Source organism: Otolemur garnettii, unplaced genomic scaffold (genome assembly GCF_000181295.1).
Source record: "Otolemur garnettii isolate 467f Iridium unplaced genomic scaffold, OtoGar3 scaffold00004, whole genome shotgun sequence".
NCBI lineage: Eukaryota > Metazoa > Chordata > Mammalia > Primates > Galagidae > Otolemur > Otolemur garnettii.
In genome coordinates, this window is record NW_003852399.1 from 8382540 (window position 1) to 8401424 (window position 18885).

Genomic DNA, 18885 nt, shown 5'->3' on the forward strand with positions numbered 1-18885 from the left:
GCTATGTGTAACATTTGTAAGCAACTGAAATATTATAAGTCCAGTGTTGAGAAGGGTGTTTCTGTGTACCAATCACTTTGGAGGATAAGATTAAGAGCCCACAGAAATAGGAAAAAGGAAGTCTGAGTTCTGTACCCAAGTCTGGTGTTCACTTGCCAAGGGCCTGGCTTCCAACTGACTCATCAATTTGATCTGATAGAACAGATGATCTCTAAGATCCCTCCTGGTACAGAGGCTAAGATTCCTCTGACATCATAGCTCTTTCCAGCAACATGCTAGAGGCTCAGCTAGAGAGAGATCAAAACAAAAAAGGGGTATCAGAATTTTGTTTTCATTTATCAGTTACTGTCATGTCTCTTCCTTGGATTTATAATCTGCCCTTCCCCCCAAAGTTGGGTTTTGAATTTAGCCTTAATTTTAGGGCCAACATGATGGGTTTTCCTGATTCTTTTCTTTGGAACAAGAATTACAAATAAATTCAGTGTTTCATGCTTTAAGCCCCAGAGGTGACAGCATTTGGTTTCCCACATTTCCAGCTGGCTTGTCACCTTTCCTTTGTGCCTTTTATAAATTTCACTCATGTCTAAGTTTTCCCAGAAAGGAAAAGAGAATAACCAAATGACTCCTTGCTTCTTGCTTTGATGATTAGAAGAGATTATTGGTTGACTTAAGGCAGGAATTATGACAACATGGATAATTAATTCTACTAAAGAAGTCTTATATCTTTTGAATTCTTTTTAAAAAGAGCATCAAAGAAGTGCCAAGCTGCTTAGGTGTCCATAATGTCAAGGCTTTCTGTTGGCTGAGGCTTGAGATCTAGAACATAAACCAAAATGCTGTAAGAGAAGATTGTCCTCCCTATTCCCCGATTCCTTTCTCTAAAGAAAAGTTATCTTTTCTTTGGGGATTTTTTTTTACTTATTAATTTCAAAGGGTTTTTGTAGCTCTAACATTTTTAGATTCTATGATCTTGTATTTGCTGCTTACTCTGAGGCTGGCTAACTTAGTTTTCTGCTTACATATAAATTCCATTTATCTAGAATCCATCTAAATAGAAAATCAAGATTAAAAAAAACAATGAAGTACTACACAGTATTAATAGTCTTAGAAATTTTGTAATATGATTAATGGTCATATACTATGAGTCCTGACTGGCCCTTTTGATTACTGTCATGAGAAATTTAAAATTGCGTGTAAAGGTTATATTCTGTCCTCACGCTGTAGTTTACCACATATTTTGCATGTAAATGGTCCCACAAAAATTACCAGTCATTGTGTACTCTTTTTCACCAATAGTAAACGTTTTAACTATTTAAAAAATGAAATTCTCAGGGTTTAGATTCAAAAACAAGTTTGTCATCTACATTTAAATATTTCTGAAACCAAAGGTGGTGTTCCTTTGTTAGGCAGCATTGCATGGGGCAAGTTCAATGTTAGTGAAGAGATAGCAAGTCAGTTAAAACAAATACTTCGTTTTAAGTATAAGTTGCAATGGGTGCCAGGGCAACCCTTTGCTAATGTGGATGAACTTTCACCTATTGTACCCCAAGGGTATATTCCAGGTCATAAATGAGTGATAATCAGCTGCAAAGTACTTTCTAATTTTTTTTATTCCCCTCTGCCCCAGTTAACAGTCCAATTTAAGGAGTTTTACATTGTCTGCTTAAGAATTCCACTCATTTAAATTTTTGAGTGTTGGATGAGGCATTGGTTTCCATCTTTCTGAGTGAATCCTAGTTTACATATGGTAATTACAGGGAGAACTCCTCTCTTTAGACTACTGTCGTGAATTTGTGCCTCTGGTTTTGGCTTATCACTTGCTACCGTGTTTCCCTGAAAATAAGACCTACCCCCAAAATAAGCCCTAGAAGGATTTCTATGTATTTGTTAAATATAAACCCACCCCAATAAGACCTAGTGATGGGTGTGGCTATGCAGCATATGCAGGAGTTCACGTATCACTAGCGCCAGCCCCACCAACAAGGTCAGCTCCCCTGTCAGGTTCCAGAAGATGACTTAACTGTATTTGAATAAATGTAGATTGTTGTATTATAAATGAGACATCCCCTCAAAATAAGCCCTAGTGTGTCTTCTTGAGAAAAAATAAATATAAGACAGTGTCTTATTTTCAGGGAAACACGGTATACATGACTTTCACTTAAGGACCATTTACTTTGAGGTAGCCACTATTCAGAGCTTTATGTACCTTATCTCATTAGCTAACCAACCATTACAACAAATTTGTGATGTAGATATGATTATTCATATTTTTCACCTAAGGAATTGAGGCATAGGGATGTGAGGTAAGGAGTCCACAGTTAAGAAACCAGCCTATATTTACAAAACTGGTAAGTAGGAAATCTCTCTGATTCCAAGCCCTTGTAAGCATGCTTTCTTTTCTTCTCAGTAGTATATTTACTCTGGGGCTGCATTGTTAGCAGTTCAGGGAGAATGGCACCATATGCTTTTTGCCAGTAAGTAATTACTTGTGAAACTTCTTGTTCTGGCCCATCCCTTTTTATTGCAGAAGTTGAAGGAGAGGGTGCAAAATTTCCATTTACTTTTTTTTTTTTTTAAGGGAGGGTCTTGGTCTGTTGCCTTAGCTAGAGCATAGTAGTGTTATCACAGCTCACGGCAATTTCAAACTCCTCGGCTGAAGCAATCCTCCTGCCTCAGCCTTCCAAGTAACTGGGATTACAGGGACATGCCACCTAGCCTGGGCTAATGCTATTTACTTTTAAATGAAGTCATGGCAGGGACAAAGAGCAAATTCTACCTGTTCTAGATGATAGGTCATGGTTAAGATGAAGAGTTTAAAGTTAAGAAAGAGTTGAGCCTTATAAACAGTTAAAAGGTAAAGCCAGTAGCTATAGGAATCTGGATTTATTTACCACCTGTTACCTCCTTGAAGGAAGCCAGAGCAATTAAGATTTTTCTCTTGCTTTGCTGGCTCTTTGCAAATGCTTTTTGAATTGGTATAAAGAGTAGGGAGGACAGCCATTGGTCTGTTTAGTGAATTTTTTTTTATTATGTCATTTGTACATAGATCATACATTTATGCCATTGTGGGATTCAATGTGTTGATTATTTGTACAAATTGGAGTGTTTACATCCTACTAAACAACATAACCTTCACCTCTGTTACCAATTATAGGATTAAGACCTTTGTGTTCTACACCTGATAGATCCAACTTGTACTTGCCGTATGCTCCACAGGTGTGGTGCCCCTACCGACCCTCCCTCTATTGACCCACCCCACCTTCCTTTCCCTCTCCCTCCCCTTCCCTCCTTCATCCTAGGCTATAATTGTGTTTCATTTATCATATGCTTGTGTGAGTGATTGTAAATTGGTTTCACAGTAGTACTGAGTACATTGGATATTTTTTTTCATTCCTGAGATACTTTACTGAGAAGAATATTTTCCAGTTCCATCTCATGTAAACATAAAAGAGGTAAAGTCTTCATTTTTTAATGCTGCATAGTATTCCATGGTATACATATACTGCAATTTGTTAATCCATTCATGAGTCAATGGGCACTTGGGCTTCTTCCATGACTTGGCAATTATCAATTGAGCTGCAATGAACAATCTGGTGCAAATATCTTTATTGCCAAATGATTTTTTGTCCTTTGGATATACACCTAGAAGAGGAATTCCAGGATCAAATGGCAGGTCTATATTTAGATCCCTGTGTGTTCTCCAATCTTCCTTCCAAAAGAATGTACTAGCTTGCATTCCTACCAGCAGTGCAGAAGTGTTCCCTTTTCTCCATATCCATGCCAAGATCTGTAGTTTTGGGATTTTTGTGATGTGGGCTACCCTTACTGAAGTTAGATGGTATTTCAGAGTAGTTTTGGTTTGCATTTCTCTGATGATTAATGATGATGAGCATTTTTTTATGTGTCTGTAGACCATGTACCTATCTTCTTCAGAGAAGCTTCTGTTCATGTCTCTTGCCTACAATGAAATGGGATCACTTGGGTTTTTTTTTTTTTTTTAGTAATTAGTTCTCTGTGGATTCTGGTTATTAGACTTTTGTTGGAAATATAACTTGCAAAAATTCTCTCCTATTCTGAGAGCTGTCTATTTGCTTTACTTAATATGTTCTTGGCAGTGCAGAAGCTTTTTAATTTGATTAGATCCCAGTAATGTATTTTTGATTTTGCTTCAATTACCCAGGGTATCCTCCTCATAAAGTATTCTCCCAGGCCAATTTTTTCAAGTGTTTCCCCTGCACTCTCTCTAAGAATTTTTATTGTTTTGTGTCTTAAGTTTAAGTCCTTTAACTAGTGAGAGTCAATTTTTGTTAGAGGAGAAAGGTATGGGTCCAGTTTCAGTTTTCTACAAGTCTCCAGCCAATTCACCCAGCACCATTTGTTGAATAGGGAATCTTTCCCCCGATTTATATTTTTAATAGGCTTATCAAAAATCAAATGATGATAAGTGTTTGTGTTCACCTCTTGGTTTTCAATTCTGTCCCATACCTCTCTATTTTTGTGCCAGTACCATGCTGTTGATTGCTATAGTTTGATCACTATTGATTTATAGTATAATCTGAAGTCTGGAAGTATGATTCCTCCCAATTTTTTTTTTTTTTATTTCTGAGTAATGTCTTGGCTATTCGAGGTTTTTTATGTTTCCATATAAAACAAAGTACTAATTTTTCCACTTCTTTAAAGTATGACAGAGATGCTTTAATAGGGATTGCATTAAATCTGTAGATTGCTTTAGGTAGTATAGACATTTTAACAATGTTGATTCTTCCAAGCCGTGAGTATGGTATACTGTGTTTCCCTGAAAATAAGACACTATCTTATATTTATTTTTTCTCATGAAGACACACTAGGACTTATTTTTAGAGGATGTCTTATTTATAATACAACAATCTACATTTATTCAAATATAGTTAAGTCATCTTCTTCTGGAACCTGACAGGGGAGCCAACCTTGTTGGTGGGGCTGGCGCTAGTGATGCATGAACTCCTTTCCGCTAGCTGTTTGCACGTGTGCAATAGGATGCCTATGACCCCAGTTACCACATGCACACCCACGTAAGTGCAAATGGCTAGGAGAAAGGAGCTGTGGCAGATAAAAGGTATTCCAGTCTTCCTTACCACTCTGCTCCAAAATGCATAGCCACACCCATCACTAGGTCCTATTATTGGGGTAGGGCTTATATTTAACAAATACATAGAAATCCTGCTAGGGCTTATTTTCTGGGTAGGTCTTATTTTGGGGGAAACGTGGTATTTTTCCATTTGTTGATGTCTTCATCTATTTCTTTTCTCAAGGTTTCATAGTTCTCTTTATAGAGATCTTTCGTGTCCTTAGATACACTCCCAGATATTTCATCTTCTTTGGCACTACTATAAAGGGAATAGAGTCCTTGACTGTTTTTTCCCCTTGATTATTGTTGGTATATATAAAGGCTACAGATTTGTGAGTGTTAATTTTGTAACCTGAGATTTTGCTGTATTCCTTGATCAATTCTAGGAGTTTTGTAGTTGATTTCCTGGGGTTTTCCAGATATATAATCATATCGTCTGCAAAGAGTGACAGTTTGATCTCCTCTGGGCCTATTTGGATCCCCTTGATTGCCTTCTCTTGCCTGATTGTGGTGGCTAAGACTTCCATTACAATATTAAAAAGCAGTGAAGACAGTGGGCATTATTGCCTGGTTCCTGATCTGAGTGGAAATGATTTGAATTTTACTCCATTCATTATGATATTGGCTGTGGTTTTGTTGTAGATGGCCTTTATCAGTTTAAGAAATGTTCCTTTCTATACCTATTTTCTTAAGCATTCTGATCAAGAAAGGATGCTGGATATTGTCAAAAGATTTTTCTGCATCAATTGAGAGAATCATACGGTCTTTGTTTTTTCATTTGTTTATGTGATGTATTATATTTATGGATTTACCTATGTTGAACCATCCTTGGAACCCTGGGATGAAACCCACCTGGTTGGGTTGTATAATTTGTTTGATGTGTTGTTGCCAAAAATCTATCTGAAAGGAAAGACATTTCATAAAGTGAAACATGGAGACTTAGCATTTGAGACATGGGTTTTAGAATATAAAAGGCATTTGGTAATCACAGTATTTCTAGAAGGAATTTTGATTCAGATTGTTGTTAGGTAAATCAGGAAAGTAAGTTGGAACGGACAGAAATGCTATAGATGATTCCGGATAAATTTGAATTTATCTGTGTGCTATTTGTAATCAATTCTCATATTCCTTTTAGTGATTCTTTTTAAGGAAGCATCTACATATATTTGTAGTAATAATTGCCATAATTAGGTGTAGGTTTACTTTGGACATTAAAACTGAAAGATTATTACCTTATACTAATGGAATATTTCCATGTAGTTCTTTGTAATTCACCCAGTACTTTTACATGCAGTGTCTCACTAGTGTGCCACGATGGTGGCAAATGGCTTGTTCAGGGTGATAGAAGTAGTAAGTTATAGGACTCAAGACTTTAAGTGATGCTTCTTGATTCTAAGCACCTTTATTCTTATAATAAGCAAAATCCTGGCTAGAGAAAATCTAGCTTATTAATATTCTACACTTTATGCAGTTACTGCTCTTCACACTTATTGATAGAGGTAAAAGCTATCTACCAAATTAAAATTGTGGCTTTAAACATAGGTAATCTCAACTTTCTGGTTGTCTTTTTGAAAGCAGAACTCTCCTTCTATGTCCAGTTATTTTGAACCCAGCATTGGCAAACTTTGTGTAAGAAAGGCTATCTAGTAAATATTAGACACCATGGGCTCTATGGTCTCTGTTGTAATATTCAACTCTGCTGTTGTGATGTGAAAGCAGCCGTAAATAACACAACATAGATGAGCCTGGCTGGATTTCAATAACATTTTATTTATAAAGGTAAAATTCAAATGTTATATAATTTCCATGTGTCATAAATACTCTTCTTTTGATTTTTTTTTAAGTATTTAAAATGTAAAACCATTCTTAGCCCATAAGCCATTATCAAAACAAGTGGCAGACTGCACTTGACCTGTAGGTCTCAGTTTGCCAACTCCTGTTTTAGACAGAGAGGAAAGGGAAGGAATTCACTCCTGGCTAGAGTAGGGAGGCAGGAAGGTGATGGTCTGTGTACCGAAGATTCTGTGGTTAAAACTGAGGTAGCCGGTTCTTCCCAATGATGTCTTTTAATTTTGATCTGTTTCATTCTGTTTCTTCAAAAGTTGGTGACTTTGCTTCATTTCCACATCTCCTAGTGAGACATCTTATAAGTAGCGATCATGTGGTTTTACCAAATGACAGTGGTACACTCAGTGTGGCCAAAAAGGTGTTTTGATTTGTTCTGTGTCCCGTGTTCAAAGTGTATCCTGCAATTATTCCCTATGTGAGGTTCAGCTCTGCATGAACTGGTGTATTTCTCCCACAGCTTCAAGTCTGGAGGTAAATAGGCAGCATTCATGAATCACATACTTGTTACTAAGCAGTGAGGAGACAGAAATCCTGTTCCTGTCATCTGGAATTGAAGAAGGGCAAAAACTATGCTTTTTACATCCTAATAAGTAAACGTCATCGTGTCCATGAATACACATGCTTTTACAGATGGTCAAAGACTGTGGTTTTCTAGTTGGCGTTCTATCACCAAACGGCCTCCAGAAGATGATTTTCTTTTCTTTCTTTTTTTTTTTTTTTTAAGACAGTCACTTACCAATGGAGGGAGGGGGGCAGTCAGGGATGGGATGGTTTGTTTTCCCATGTCCCTGACACCACCCCCATAGGTTTGTGACTATTCAAGCTCTTAAATCCACTTGTAACAAACTTTCCCAAGAGATTTCTGAGCTTTCACTTCTGACATAGTTAAACTCACTGCAAACAATCTCTCTCAGAGAACTTCTGGCACTTTTTGCTTCGAGAAGCTGGGAGTGGTGAGGACCAATTTAAATACGTAGAACCTCAGAAATTTGGTTTTAGTTTAGTTTCAAATAGGCAGCGCCTCTGGCCTGCTTGTGCTTGTAAGCAGGCAGAGTTATTTGAATATTAACTCTGGGTTGCTCCCTTCCTGTTGTTTTTAGGCTTATTATAGCTTTCTGGTTTTACCTTTTCCAGCTTGAGTCAACAGAGGTAGGTGTGGCCATAAGTTCAGGATGCTGGATTCTAAAGATGGGTTGGATTTCTGCCTTCACCGCCCTCTACCCTCATCACAGACCTCCTGCCCAGCTTCTAGCCATATACAAACCAGGGACAAACAAGGCATGGCAGAGGCAAAACATGCCTCTTGGAGGAATGTGTCTGGGCTCCAGAGACTTGGCATACTTGGATACAAACCCAAGTGTTAGTAACATCCTATTTTGTATAACGAAAAACTAACGCCTAGCGTCTACCTAATTTTTTTTCTTAAAATAAGTAAGGTTATGTTAAAACTAAATGGAACCACACACACAAAAAATGAGATTTTGTTTAGAAAATGAGCATAACAAAATAAAAATTTCAGACATTAATCTCAAAGTTGCTATAGTTTTGCTAAAGGGGTAAGTTCACTTTTTATAATTTGATTCTGTATGTCTTAAATTTTTTTTTTTTTTTTTTTGCAGTTTTTGGCCAGGGCTGGGTTTGAACCTGCCACCTCTGGCATATGGGGCCAGTGCCCTACTCCTTTGAGCCACAGGCGCCACCCTGTATGTCTTCAGTTTTAATAGTGCATTTAAATTGCTATTTTTACTGGAATTCTTTGTTAACATCAAACCTTTTCAGAAGAAAAGCTATTAGTAAAATTGAGACACTTTTTTAAAATGTTGAGATTCTTTAATTAATAATTAATACCTAAAGTCCCCTTTAATCGAGATACGATTACTTCTACAAACTGATTTATTTCTTTTTATAATTATTATTTTAAAATGGTACATCAAATCCTCTACTTTTGTAGAGAAGTTTAGAGAACTTTTAAGATACTTACTTTCGATAAAATCAGAGTATGAACGTTTTAACTCAATAACTAAGAAAATGAGATGAAGGTTATGTTAACCAGTTTGAGAGTATTTCAAAATCTATATGAAACAGCACACTGGACCCCATGATTGCATTAATGTACACAATTATGCTATAAGAAATAATAAAAAAAATAAAGAAAAGAAAAGAAATTGGTTAATTCTTGATCCAATCCAACCAGCATAGACAGACTTGATGGCAGAATAATGGCTGATCAGTTTATGTTTGCTAGGGTGTTGCTGCATTTAGCAAAAAAGTATACTATATTCAGTTTAGTAAAATGTTGTAGTGAGAGAGGATATTTTTTCCTGTTTCTTTTCTACATCTGATTTTTCTCTGCTCCTGCGGAGGAAATGCCAGGTATTACACACCTGGTCTTTACCCACTGTGTTATTTCTTCTTTTTCAATAGAAGAGGAATACCTTATATGAGTAGTGAGTATGGAAGGAACAATAGGAAGCCTGGCACTTTCTCTCTTTCTTCCAGGGGGTGGGCTACCCCCGGAAGCATGCAGCAGCCACACCTATTGAAAGGGTATATACTATACTGTACCTGCAGGAGGAGGCTAGTTGCACTTAGAGCCTATCTGGAATTTAGTAAGATGTCCAAAACAGGGGAACAGAATGATGACGCCACTTCTCTGCAGATACTATGTATAAGCCCTCTCCTCTATATCAGCTTACAAGTTTATGGGTTTTGATAGTTTGGTTTTGCGTCTGCTTTATTCTTGTGTTTAATTTTTCAATTGACTTAGAGATCATGCTGGCAAGAAAAGCACTAATTATAATCCTGCATCACTTAATAGAAATGTCTATAAAAGGTGCACAGGCATCAACTACCTGCAATAATTTTCCAGATGTTGTTCGTTTGGGTTCAGTATTGCTTTTCTCTTGGCCTATAGAAAGATTGTTTTCAAAAGCAATAATTGGTGGGGCAGTGCTTGTGGCTCAAAGGAGTAGGGCACTGGCCACATATACTGGAGGTGGTGGGTTCAAACCTGGCCCCAGCCAAAAACTGCAAAAAAAAAAAAAGGCAATAATTGGGCATCTCTAGAATAGCTTGAAGTGATTTGCTTGTACTAGTTGAACACTTAGTGCTTTAGAATAAAAGATGCTTTAAAGGCCTTTAAACATCTTTAAAATCTTTAGAGCTAGCTCCTTTCATGAAGTCATTTGCTAAGCTCAGACCATGTGTACATCTTGTTTTGGAATTAAACCAACATCCTTAGAAGAATTGCTCTTCTTTTATTCACCGCATTGAAATGGGAGGAAAACCACTGTTAAACAAAATCTCCCTCTCTTAATAATTTGGTAAGATCTTCTTGTCATTTAGATCTGAGGGAAAGTTGCCTTATTTAAGGCAGACACCTAGAGTGACCAACAATTCTGGTTTGCCAGGGGTACAACCTGGGACACGAGATTTTCATCGCCAGAATTGGGAACCTCCATGGCAAATTGGGGTGGGCCGGCCACCCCAGCAGTCATACCTAGCACATCACACTCATTTGCCCCTTTCTTGTTTGCAGGTTTGTGATTCAGATACCATGCTTGACCCTGCCTCCTCTGTGGAGATGGTCAAAGTTTTAGAAGAAGATCCCATGGTTGGAGGTGTCGGGGGAGATGTCCAGGTAAGCATAGCTCTATATTTCTTGTGAGACACTTTTAATAACACTCTGATTCATTGATTCCTTGAACATATATTTACTACATACTGACTGTGCCAGGTATTGTTCTTGATGTTGGAGACACACATTAGAATTTGCCTTGGATCCAGATTACTGCTGCTTTTACTACTAAATTGGAATGATTTAGGGTTTCTTTGCTTTAGTCCTGGGGGATAACCCATGTCTGTAGAGGTCGATAAGTTATATGCAACGTACCTGTGCAATGATTTTTATCATATGTTCTTGGATAACTTAACATTTCATATTCTGCTCAATTCTGATGTTGGTGTTTAGTTACAATGGTAAAGAAATGGAACTATGGTAGGGAATATATTATATATGTCATGTCTATATATATATGTTATAACAATATTATAACACAACAATAACGATAAGAAATAAAAGTATATTTATATACTTGTTAATCTATGGTTGGTCAAAAATCCAAACTGAAAAACAGGAAGAAAAGTAAAAAACAACTCAAATTTATACTAGTGAGAAAGGGAAAAAAAAAACAACAAATATCAGTGGATTTTCCAGTATGACCATCATTTGCTATTAATGGAAAAAGATTCAGAGAAACAAAATTATTTTTTAAATTTTAGACTACTATGAAGGTAGTTTGACATTTGCGGAATGGAAAAACAAATATGTGAGGATATGTCAAAATTAAAATGAATCCCTTGAAACATGGGGCTAGATTTTAGCAAAAGGTAAGAAGCACACGGAGAATTGACTTTAAACTTTAGACATGGTGGTGTTGCATGTCGCATTTTGTATATGCAGGTTGATAGTGAAGGTAAGGAAATTGAATTTGAAATGACAAAGACATAGCCTGGTGACAAAAAAAAAAAAAAAAAAAAAAAAGGGAGGCATGCAAAATCTAGGTAAATACTGAACAAAATTGAGATAGAGGAGAGAGTTTAGAAATATTTCCAAGAGAAAAACCAAAAAGGTTTTGGTAGCCTTTATACAAAGCCTTATTTTGGGATTCAAGTTTTGCTGGGAGACGAGACCAGACTCTTTTATCACTGGCCTGTGTGAAGAAAGAAGAAGGAAAACCAGCAGCTAATTTTCCTGGATGAGTTGGAACCAGAACAGAAGGGACTAGTACTTAAAAACATTGAAATCTTAGATGGTAGGAAAGAGTGCTTGGGAGAATAATTTGGGAACTGAGAACTAAAACCTAAAAACATCAATATTGTAACACACCAAGGACAAGAATTAAAAAAATAGCAAAAGGTTTGGCGCCTGTAGCTCAGTGGCTAGGACGCCAGCCACACACCCTGGAGCTGGAGGGTTCGAACCCAGCTGGGCCTGCCAAACAACAATGACAACTGCAACAAAAAACAGCCGGGTGTTGGCGGGTGCCTGTAGTCCCAGCTACTTGGGAGGCTGAGGCAAGAAAATTGCTTAAGTCTAAGAATTTGAAGTTGCTGTGAGCTGTGACACCATAGCACTCTACCAGGCAGACAGCTTGAGACACTGCCTTAAAAAAAAAAAAAGGCAAAAAAAGGACAGAAGTATAAAAAAAAATTCATCATCAAAGAATCCCACAGATGCACACACCATCTTCACAAATCAATCCAATAACACAAAATCAAAGATAAATAGGATAAAGTAACAAATCTCACTTTCAGTTTTGTTGGTGTTCTTATCTAAAGCTTGTGTTTTTTTCCTTCCTGCAGATTTTAAACAAGTACGATTCCTGGATCTCCTTCCTCAGCAGTGTGAGATACTGGATGGCTTTCAACATAGAAAGGGCCTGTCAGTCTTATTTTGGGTGCGTCCAGTGCATCAGTGGACCTCTGGGAATGTACAGAAACTCCTTGCTGCATGAGTTTGTGGAAGATTGGTATAATCAGGAATTTATGGGCAACCAATGTAGTTTTGGGGATGACAGGCATCTAACCAACCGGGTGCTGAGCCTGGGCTATGCCACAAAATACACAGCTCGATCCAAGTGCCTCACTGAAACACCCATAGAATATCTCAGATGGCTCAACCAGCAGACGCGTTGGAGCAAGTCGTACTTCCGGGAGTGGCTGTACAACGCCATGTGGTTCCACAAACACCACTTGTGGATGACCTACGAAGCGGTGATCACTGGATTCTTTCCTTTCTTCCTCATTGCCACAGTAATCCAGCTCTTCTACCGAGGGAAAATTTGGAACATCCTCCTCTTCCTGTTAACTGTCCAGCTAGTAGGTCTCATCAAATCATCTTTTGCCAGCTGCCTTAGAGGAAATATCGTCATGGTCTTCATGTCTCTCTACTCGGTGTTATACATGTCCAGTTTACTTCCCGCCAAGATGTTTGCCATCGCAACCATAAACAAAGCTGGGTGGGGCACGTCAGGAAGGAAGACCATTGTGGTCAATTTCATAGGACTCATCCCAGTGTCAGTTTGGTTTACAATCCTCCTGGGTGGTGTGATTTTCACCATCTATAAGGAATCTAAAAAGCCATTTTCAGAATCCAAACAGACAGTCCTAATCGTTGGAACGTTGCTGTATGCATGCTACTGGGTCATGCTTTTGACGCTGTATGTGGTTCTAATCAATAAGTGTGGCAGGCGGAAGAAGGCGCAACAGTACGACATGGTGCTCGATGTATGATCCAACACAGCTGGACGCTTGCAGTCACTTACACCACCGTAGTTTCTGGAGGGGACGTTCAGTGTTGTGGCATCAGGCAATGCCACCAAAAGGAGACATATCACTGCTGCTGGGACTTGAACAAAGACATTTCTATGGGTTTATTTTCATTCTGCCAAAGTAAAACAAAACATCAACAAGAAGAATCTCAGATTTAACCTGTTATCTCTAGGAAAATGGGATAAATTCTTTGTTTATGCACTTTTTCTTTACTGTACGTCCGCCTGAAAGTGTGTTGTCCTATATACCTCACTAGCCATGCTTTATGTGGGTTATCATGGAGGAAAAAGGTTTTGGAAACTCAAGGAAAAGTTCTTACAACCTGTACAACCTAACTTATGGACTGTTTTGATAATTTTTTTTTTTTTTAGGAAGGATTTTCTTTTTAACTTTACCAAATGAAATGCCAAAGGAAATTTTACAGCCCGTGGGCTGTGCTGTATTTTGATATAATTGTACTGTGTTTTTAAATTTTGTATGCCAATTTTTTAAAAAAAATTTACATATTCTATATTTTACTTCTCTGCCAAAACACACCTGTCCTTCCCTTTTTTAAAAAATAAAATAAGTTCTGAAAAGATGAATACTTATAAAACTTGCCCAAAATGTGAAACTTGGTTGACTGATGTTCACGATAGAAAGAATAAAATGTGTGTCTCTCTCTCTACCTTTAAAAATCGAATAGTTTATTTCTGTGAAGACAAATTATTTAAACTTTTCAATATTTTCACTTTTGCTTTCATTTCTGTTAGAAAAGGCCAATATACCCATCACACCTTGGGAATAAAAATACATACTTTCATGTGTACAAAAAAAAAAAATCATTGAAAATCAAGGCCAAAAGGGAAGAGAAGTGCAATTTCTCGTAAGATTAAAAAAAAATAAAAGGAAATGTCAGTTCTTGAAAGACAAAAAGTAGACATCTAGCACTGAACAAGCCATGAGGATCAAAACAAACAAGAATCATCTTTGGAGGTTCTCAGTGCTTTCCCAGGCCAAGAAAGAAAACAAAAGAATTTTCTGTGTAATTTTCCAGTGTAATGCCGTTCATCAAAGCTTTGGTTCTGTGGCCTGAATTCACCAGATCCTATCTAGATATTGAACACGTTTCCGCTGTCTTATTTTTCAGCTTGCCATTTCACTTTACATGTTGAATGATGTTTACACACGTGAGTTGAAAAAATTATAAGTGTAAAATATATAGATTCAAAATGGGCAGATTTATGCTGAAAATGTCCTCTTTTACTTTCAAGGGGGGGAGGATTTTTTATTTCCTGAATTATGCAGATCGTTGCTTCATCTCCTCTGTTCTGGGCCTGAACAAAATCATCTACACAGTGGACATGACACGTGCATTAAGACTCCATAAGTCTCGAGAATTGGCACATATAAAAATAGAGGCTCGGGGGGACTCTGAACTCAGTTACTTTAGTTACTACAGGGCCTCAGGCATCCAGTTTGGCTTTTTACACAATCGATGTTGCCTTGTAGCCGGTGCTGTGTAGACAGGTGTTAAAAACACGATCCAAATATAGGAAGAAAGGAATAACCAGCGTTGCGGTGAAGCGACACGCAGGCAGAAGTGCTGAACGTGTTTCTCGCCTTTCTGCTCTTTCAGGCAGTCATCTGTGTTACATCTATCCTGCCTAAGAAAAAGCCGCACGTTCTACCTTCAGAACACAAAAAGGTCTAGAACATTCTGAAACGCAGGCTCTCACCGACTAGGGAGCTTGTGGGAAACGAACACACCATGCCAATAAATGAAACTAAAACTTGAGTTTGCCTTTTTAACTATTTATGTTCTAAGTTAAGCTTTGATAACATTCAAATGTCAAATCCTCTCATTCTTATAAAAAGTTGAATTAATTGCCTGTATTTATTTTAGCAATTATTCCATGTATTTCCAGTATAGGATGTATAGTATAATTAATTTTTTTTGTAAATAAAATATTTTTGATAAGATTATTGCCTTTTTTTCCTAAGGGAAGGGGGAACTTACTTTTCCTGATTGTAATGGTATGGATTTATTTAAGAATGGGGTTTATCAAAAAGAAAATCAGGGTTGGTAAAAGGTAATATCATTTAATAGTACTTTTCTTTAGGTAGAGATCCCCCAAACTGATGTGGTTTGGAAATCCAGAAAGCCAGAGGGAAGAAAGAGTAAGAGAGAGGAGGAGAGAGAGAAAGGGGAGAAAGAGAAGAGAGAAAGGGGGAGACACTGTCTTGATTTCATTACTGTTGTCTCTGATCTTCACTTTATTCCACAAAATTTAGACAAAAGTTTTATTATAACTTCTAACTTAGACAAAAATTTTATTATAATTTACCAGCAGGAAGGAAATCACCCATATGCAGAAAAATGACAAGCAAGTTTATTATAGCATTATTTACAAAAAAACAAAACCTTAAAGCTGAATAATGAGGAGAGTAATTAAGTGAATTTTGGTACATGCAAGCTGTGGAACATCATTAGCCATAGAACAAATGTTCTCAAAGAATACAGTATATGGGGATGTTAGAGAAATATATATTAAAAATAACCATTTTGTACGGTAACATTCCAACTTTGTAAAAACATATCTAAATGTAATTAACTCTAGTGCTGGGATTGTCATCAATTTATATTCTGTATACATTCTGTTTTCTCCGAATATAAACGTGTTGTTTTTAGAATTAGAAAAAGGACAATAAAGATTTTAAAAGTGGGCTGGCACATCTACTGGCAGTTCCTGGTTTGAGGAACTTTGACAGTAATTACCTCACTTCACCACTCATCCCTTAAATCCATCTTATTTAAGAACTAATGTTTTGGCTCAGCGCCTGTGGCTTAAGTGGCTAAGGCACCAGCCACATACACCTGAGCTGGCAGGTTCAAATCCAGCCTGGGCCCGCCAAACAACAGTGATGGCTACAACCAAAAAATAGCTGCATGTTGTGGCGGGTGCCTGTAGTCCCAGCTACTTGGGAGGCGGAGACAGGAGAATCACTTAAGCCCAGGAGTTGAAGGTTGCTGTTTGCTGTGATACCATAGCACTCTACCTAGGGTGACAGCTGGAGGCTCTGTCTCAAAAAAAAAAATGTTTTTATTTTTCATCTAAGAATCCCTCATGACTTTTGTACCATTATATTAAAACTATAGCCACTGGACATCAATGCTGTGGTAGATAAGAGAAATATTGAGATATATCTAGACCAAATAATTCACTGATAAAGTCACTTGGTAATCTACAGCATAGATAACCTATAGTACAGTAAGCTACATAGTATACGTTTTGCAGTATAGCTAATCTGTAGATAATAAGCCATATGCCATACACTTTAGGCTTTCCTGGCCATATAGTTTGCCACATCAATCCTCAACTGTGCTGTCATAGCACAAGAGCATCCATAGGTAACAAAGATAAGTGTGTGGCTGTGTCCCAATAACACTAATATTTGAATTTTATATAATTTTCAATTGAAAAATTTATTCCTCTGCTAATTTTTAACTATTTTAAAAATAAAAAAGGCAAGCGGTGCCTCTGGCTCAAAGGAGTAGGGCGCTGGCCCCATATGCCAGAGGTGGTAGGTTCAAACCCAGCCCTGGCCAAAAACTGCAAATAAAATAAAATAAAATAAAATAAAATAAAATAAAATAAAGTACAAAAGGTATTAAAACAGTCAATGAGCCTGACTGATCCTGCTGGCATCAGTTTAGTGACTCCTGACCTTTAGGAATCTGTTGATCTATTTGTGCTATTTACTACTCACACGGATACCTCATTTCTGAGTACATCATATCCTCCAGGCACTTTCAGAAGCATGTTTTATAGATCAGCCTTTTTCGTTATCCCATCAGTCCCAAGAAGTTCCATTCTTGCTGCCATTTTAAATGCCAGAATGCTGAAGGTTAAAGAAGTGTGGAAAATGAAGGTCACAAGGAAGTAAATCACGGTGGTCGATAGTGCTACTCAGTGTTTGGTCCACTGTCCAGCAGCATCAGCAACATCTGGGGATGTTACAGAAATGCAAATTCATGACCATATCCCAGACCTAGTAAATCAAAATCCCGGGGGCATCTGTTTAGTAAGCTCTCAGGTGGCTTTTATGAGCAGCCATGTTGGAGAAACCTTGCCCTAACCCAGGGTCTCCTGTTGTTCCCCTCTCTCACTTGTAACATAGCTATTCATACAAATATTTGTACACCTACTGAAATTTTATAAGAATTTCATTTATGGGCATTGGCAGATTTCAGTTTTAATAAAGTTTATGAAGTACCTGTTAAGGGCAATAAGTGAAGAGGTATACATTTTCTCTATACTCAAAAGAGTTTACAATTAGGAGGGATGGAATAATTACACAAAGATTTGATGTGAAACAGAATAATAGAGGTATAAAGAGTGGCATGAGACATAACAAGAAGGAGTAAGCATTAGCTCCACAAAGGCATGCTTTAAGGTAGTGTGGTATTAGAGAGGATTCTTTAAAAACATACAAATTTGAATGGGAAGTAAGGACTTCCCTGGTGAAAGAAATAATGGAAGTACAGTGCTAGAGGTATGATTTTATTCATATGTGGTCCTTTGAACAGAATCAATACCTTTAATTAAGATGTAGGTTGTATTCAACAAGAGTTGAGTCATTACAGAAAATAAATCCCAAAGTGAATCACAGAAGACCATAATCCAACCAGGAGGAATACTAGGAAGAAGTATTTAATGTTGATAGATCACAGGATATGTGGAGGTTTTGCACAAGATGCTAAACTTGTTATAAAATGTGGTACTTCATGATGGCTTGGACTTGAGAAACCCACATCAACAATATGTTCAGAATAATGGTTTGGTCTGAACATGGTTACAAGCAGCTGGTGTTCTTCTCCCAGGCCCTCGACCACATTCGTCACATTTCTTCCCAGTCTGCTTCCTGTTTCACATCTTCAGGACATCACCGCCCGCTCATTACCCAAGCATTATCTTCAGCTTTCTTTGTTCAAGAAGTCCGTCACCAGCTAGCCACTCCAGCCATTCGATCCCACCCTTGTCCCCTCACTCAAATTCATCCCTCCCAGGTGTCCAGACATTCTGTATCCCCTCCCTGAACAACATATTGAATGTACCTCCTAACCCCTTCTCTGCTCCCCAGGTCTGCTGTATCCTATGAATTCTCCATATTTCTGTCAAGCCCTATTCTTGACTGAGCCCTAACTCTGAACACAAAGATTTAACTTCATGGTTAGCAAGATAAAGTCATTAAATATTTAAGAAAACATTCAAGACTTAGAATTATCTCTTCATCTCCTCTCTGCTGTCTTTCACTCCTACTATTTTTTGTGGTCCTATTAAACTAGATGTTTGGCTTCCTCTTGAAGACCCTTTGCCCTTGTCCTTTAACCTTTGTTCACATCTTGTTATAGACCTTAAATGACTTTTCACCTATCCCCTCCGTGCCTATTTGACAAAATTCTTCATTATCTGCCTCAGTCTCCTGAGTTACTGGAACTGATTTCAGGTGTATGCCACCACTCCTGGCTAATTTTTCTATTATTGGTAGAGATGAGGTCTTGTTGTGTTGCTCTTGAACTCCAGGTCTGAAGCGATCCTCCAGCTTTGTCCTCT

The 18885-nt window shown here is 37.6% G+C and overlaps 1 protein-coding gene across 1 annotated transcript in view; it reads left to right on the forward strand.

The window, feature by feature from the left end:
* Positions 1–14336, forward strand: part of HAS2 (hyaluronan synthase 2) — a 31100-nt gene extending 16764 nt beyond the window's left edge. The window contains exons 3-4 of the mRNA XM_003782374.3: positions 10494–10595; positions 12320–14336. Of these exons, the coding sequence (XP_003782422.1) occupies positions 10494–10595; positions 12320–13249 (1032 nt within the window). The 3' untranslated portion in view covers positions 13250–14336. The remainder of the gene's footprint in view (positions 1–10493; positions 10596–12319) is intronic.
* Positions 14337–18885: the final 4549 nt, after the last annotated feature.